This window comes from Leishmania infantum, contig 4 (assembly GCF_000002875.2).
Source record: "Leishmania infantum JPCM5 WGS CACT00000000 data, contig 4, whole genome shotgun sequence".
NCBI lineage: Eukaryota > Euglenozoa > Kinetoplastea > Trypanosomatida > Trypanosomatidae > Leishmania > Leishmania infantum.
Window position 1 is genome coordinate 1 of NW_004057901.1, and position 3,572 is coordinate 3,572.

Here is a 3,572-nt window from a genome sequence, read left to right on the forward strand (position 1 = left end):
GCGTCGAGAGTGAGAATGCCCCTTGAGTGCGCGTGGGAAAGTTGTTTTCCTGCCCTCCCTTCCTTCTGCTTTCACGCGTTCCTCGGCGTGATTGCGTTTGCTCCGTCCCTTCACCCACGACGCCACACCGCATCGCGTCCACTCGGTAGGAAGAGGGAGAGACGCAAGGGGGAGGGGGGAGGCGGCGAGGAAGGGAGGACACCGGGCGCAAGAGACGACGCAGAAGATAAGCCACAAACAAGAGGGAGAGAGGAGGAGGAGGTGCGAGACACAGCAAGATGAACGCACATGAAACGAGAGAGACACGGAGGACGAGAAAGAAGGGGGAAAGAGAACGGCAGAAACAGCCCGGAAAAGAATACACCGCAGAAGCAACGCACTCCGCACTCACGCTCATCCGCACGCACGCCGCAAATACTGTCGCCCCCACTTAGCGCCCCAAAAGAAAAAAGAACGTAATGGCAACATGGGAAGGCGGCGCACCGTCGAGGGGACAAGCGGCACAGAAGCAAGACAGCAGCACAGAGCATTTGCGAGGCGTGAGGAGACACTCGTTATTCTTCTACATCAATGGGCGCCGAAGCGAAAACTCAGCTCACGCACTGCCGCCTGTGCAGCACAATAATATAATTCCATCAGAATAAGAGACACACAGAAGGATCTACCTTTTCTACATATATGGGCACAGACGCCCAAAATACTACGGGCCTTGAGCCACTGCATACCACCGCAGCTCGCCTACCTTCGCAGGCATACGGCTCAGCAGTCTTCGCCCAGGACGCAGCGCCCTGCCGTCGAGCCGGGGCCGCGCGCCTAGCGGGCTCCTCTCGCTCAGCCTCCGGATGCGCGCAGCCCCAGCGCAGCCCACTGCCCGCCCACACCAGCAGTCCGCAGCCAGCACCCAAGGCCAGGCCGCAGGCCCCCGGCGGCCCCACAGAGCAGGCACGCGGCCCTCGTGCCACCACGCCGTGGCCGGCATCCTCAGGCGAAGCCGGGAGTAGGCGGCTCCAGCATCAGAAGCACTAGCATCAGCAGCGGCGCGTGGGAGTGTGACTGGAAGCGCTCGCGTACAAGTGAGCAGGCGCACATGCTCAAAGAGCGAGTGGCGGAGAAGACTGGGAGAGCGAAAGGGAACAGGAAACCGCCGGCTCAGCATCGCTATGGGGCAGAGCAGCAGCTCACATCGCCCAAGGCACGGAAGAAAACACATGCAAGCAAAACGTACGAAAAACAACAAACAGAAAGCGGTAGGCGGCCTCAGCAGCACGCCTGCGGCACGCGTCATCGCTAAACCGATCGCAGCGCTTTACTACATGCAGCCGCGAGGAGAAACGAACAGCAGCCATGTCAGCAAGGCTACACCAAAGCACGCATGGTTTTCTGAAGCACATCATCACAAGGAGGCAAGGTAACAGCGCGCTCCCCTTACTCCTCCAGATGCTTGCGCAAGATGGATGCTATGATGTGCCACTCGCTGGAGTCAGGGCCGTAGAGTCCGATCACAAGGTTAGTCACATTATTTATGAACTCGGCGCTCTCAGGTATACCAGACATTTTCCGTAGCATCGATGCGAGAAGCACTGAGGGAAGAGCGGTAGCGCATGCCTCCTCCAAGCAAAGGGCGACGCACGTACGCTCATCGCTGAGGTGGAGGTCTGCATTGATGTACCGCCGTTTCTTGATGAGCCTCTCCTCGCACTTCTTCGTAAGAGCCTCCCGCTTCTCAGCACCAGCGCTGCCCTCCGATATCGGGGGGTTCCGGTGTGAGCCGGGCGCTGCGCCACCGCCGTCCCCTGGCACATGCACCGCAGCACTGCCCCTCTGCCAGTGGGCATCTGCAGCTGCCCCGGGCAGGTGAAGCTCCTCATGCTCCGCCATGGTAGCATAGTGCGCAAAAGTGCTCTTTCCGGGCACAAACCCCGGCAGCGACTTCTTCAGCATGTACAGGCTGCACCCGGGTAAGATCACAAGGTCACTAGCGAAGTTCCACTTCGTGTAGTGGTAACTCATGCGCTCTGCGGGGGAGCGCAGCTGCGCCTGCGAATGACGGCTCACGTTCTCCTGAACATGCAGACGAACATTGCGAGCCAGGATCAGCGGAATCAGCGCAGACTCCGTAGGCGACCACGGGTAGCCGGAGGCGTACAGGTGGCGGTGCTGATCGTTGCCAAAGGAGAGAATCTTCTGGCTACTCATGTGGGAGCTGGCGCCCATCGAGCTCAGACACTCGCGGTCGAAGTTCGACGGCTTCGGCAGGCTCGCCATGATCAGCCGGCTCAGGTACTCGTTCGGGTACTCCCCCGCGAGGCCCAAGACCAGCCGGCTCACCATGTCCAGGTGCTCCACAATGTTGGCGTAAACGCGATTCACCTTCCTCTGATCCGTCAGGCGACTGTAGCTCCGCAGCAAAAGACCACAGTAGTCGGCAAGAAAGACAAGACAGTAGTAGCGGCAGTTCGCCTCCAGCAGCTGAAGAGTGAAAAGCAGCGACGCTGTGCGATCGATCGTGCGCCACTTCTGCTTCCCTTTATTGGAGCTGTGCGAGTCAGGGTTCAGCTCCGCAGAGAGCTCCGCGACACCCGAGCAGATCTTCAGGTTGCGCACCTTCGCGTAGTCGATAAAGCCGCCACCGTCGCCGAGCTTGGCCTCCTTCCACAGCGTCAGGCAGTGCAGCAGCATCTGAGTGTGGGTGATGGTGAAGATGCAGTAGCGCGCGGCGAGCCCGGTGACCTTCTCCATATGTGCTGTGGAGGGGATCAGCTGTAGGTACGTGTGCCCAATATCAGCGAGCAACCGATAGTAGTCCATGACATCAGTCAGGCCCCCGTCAAGCGGCAGGAAGACGTCAACTACCTTGGTGTCGTGCACGGACTGTGCACCGTTCGTCCTTGCGTCCGCCTGCTCCGCAGAGTCGCCGCCATCGCCCCTGTCACCGCTGCCCGGCAGCTCGTCTGCCTTGTCCGGCACACTACCCCCAAGCACGGTCTGCGGCTGCACATCGTTGCACGGGCCCAGCGGGCCGTCAGCGGCCGGGCCTGCGTCGACATCCTCCTGCACACCGTCCTTCGGCAGCGACGCGCCGCCGCCCTCGAAACCAGCGCTGCGCTCCTTCTGCAGCACCGCCTTTGTGAACGTGTCCCAGAAGTGCCGCCCGGGGTGTCGTGTCAGCGCCTGCACAAAGTACACCTCCGACACGGTGAAGCGGCCTTCTTGCGCGGCCTTCACGCCGCGGTAAAACACCTCCGGGTGCCCTTCGCCCTCCAAGGGCACCGAGGACTGCCTGTTGCCCATTCCAGCGCAGACACCTTGGGCAGAGCGGCAGGCAAGAGCCGATGCGTACTTTGGTGTTTTGCTTTGCTGCGCGACTGCCCTCCTTGCATCGTCCTCCTCGCCTCCGTTCTTTCGCATCTTCCCTTTTCTGTCTTGCTTGTTTCCTCTTGTATTCGTCACACCTTTTCCCCTTCCACTGTGCCTCTTCTCTCCTCTGCTTTGCTGTTTTTCCTTTTTTTCTTCCCTTTTTTTATTCCTCCCCCCCTCCCCCCAGGGTGCCTTTTGTATCGTTGTGACGTCTA

At 60.2% G+C, this 3,572-nt stretch overlaps 1 protein-coding gene across 1 annotated transcript; it reads right to left on the minus strand.

The window, feature by feature from the left end:
* Positions 1 to 1,425: 1,425 nt before the first annotated feature.
* On the minus strand, positions 1,426 to 3,408 carry LinJ_31_3400 (sodium stibogluconate resistance protein, putative; the record flags this gene model as incomplete). Its single annotated transcript, XM_001467314.1, has 1 exon — positions 1,426 to 3,408. The coding sequence occupies one exon, from the start codon at positions 3,406 to 3,408 to the stop codon at positions 1,426 to 1,428; it is 1,983 nt and encodes a 660-aa protein (XP_001467351.1).
* Between the last annotated feature and the right edge of the window lie 164 nt (positions 3,409 to 3,572).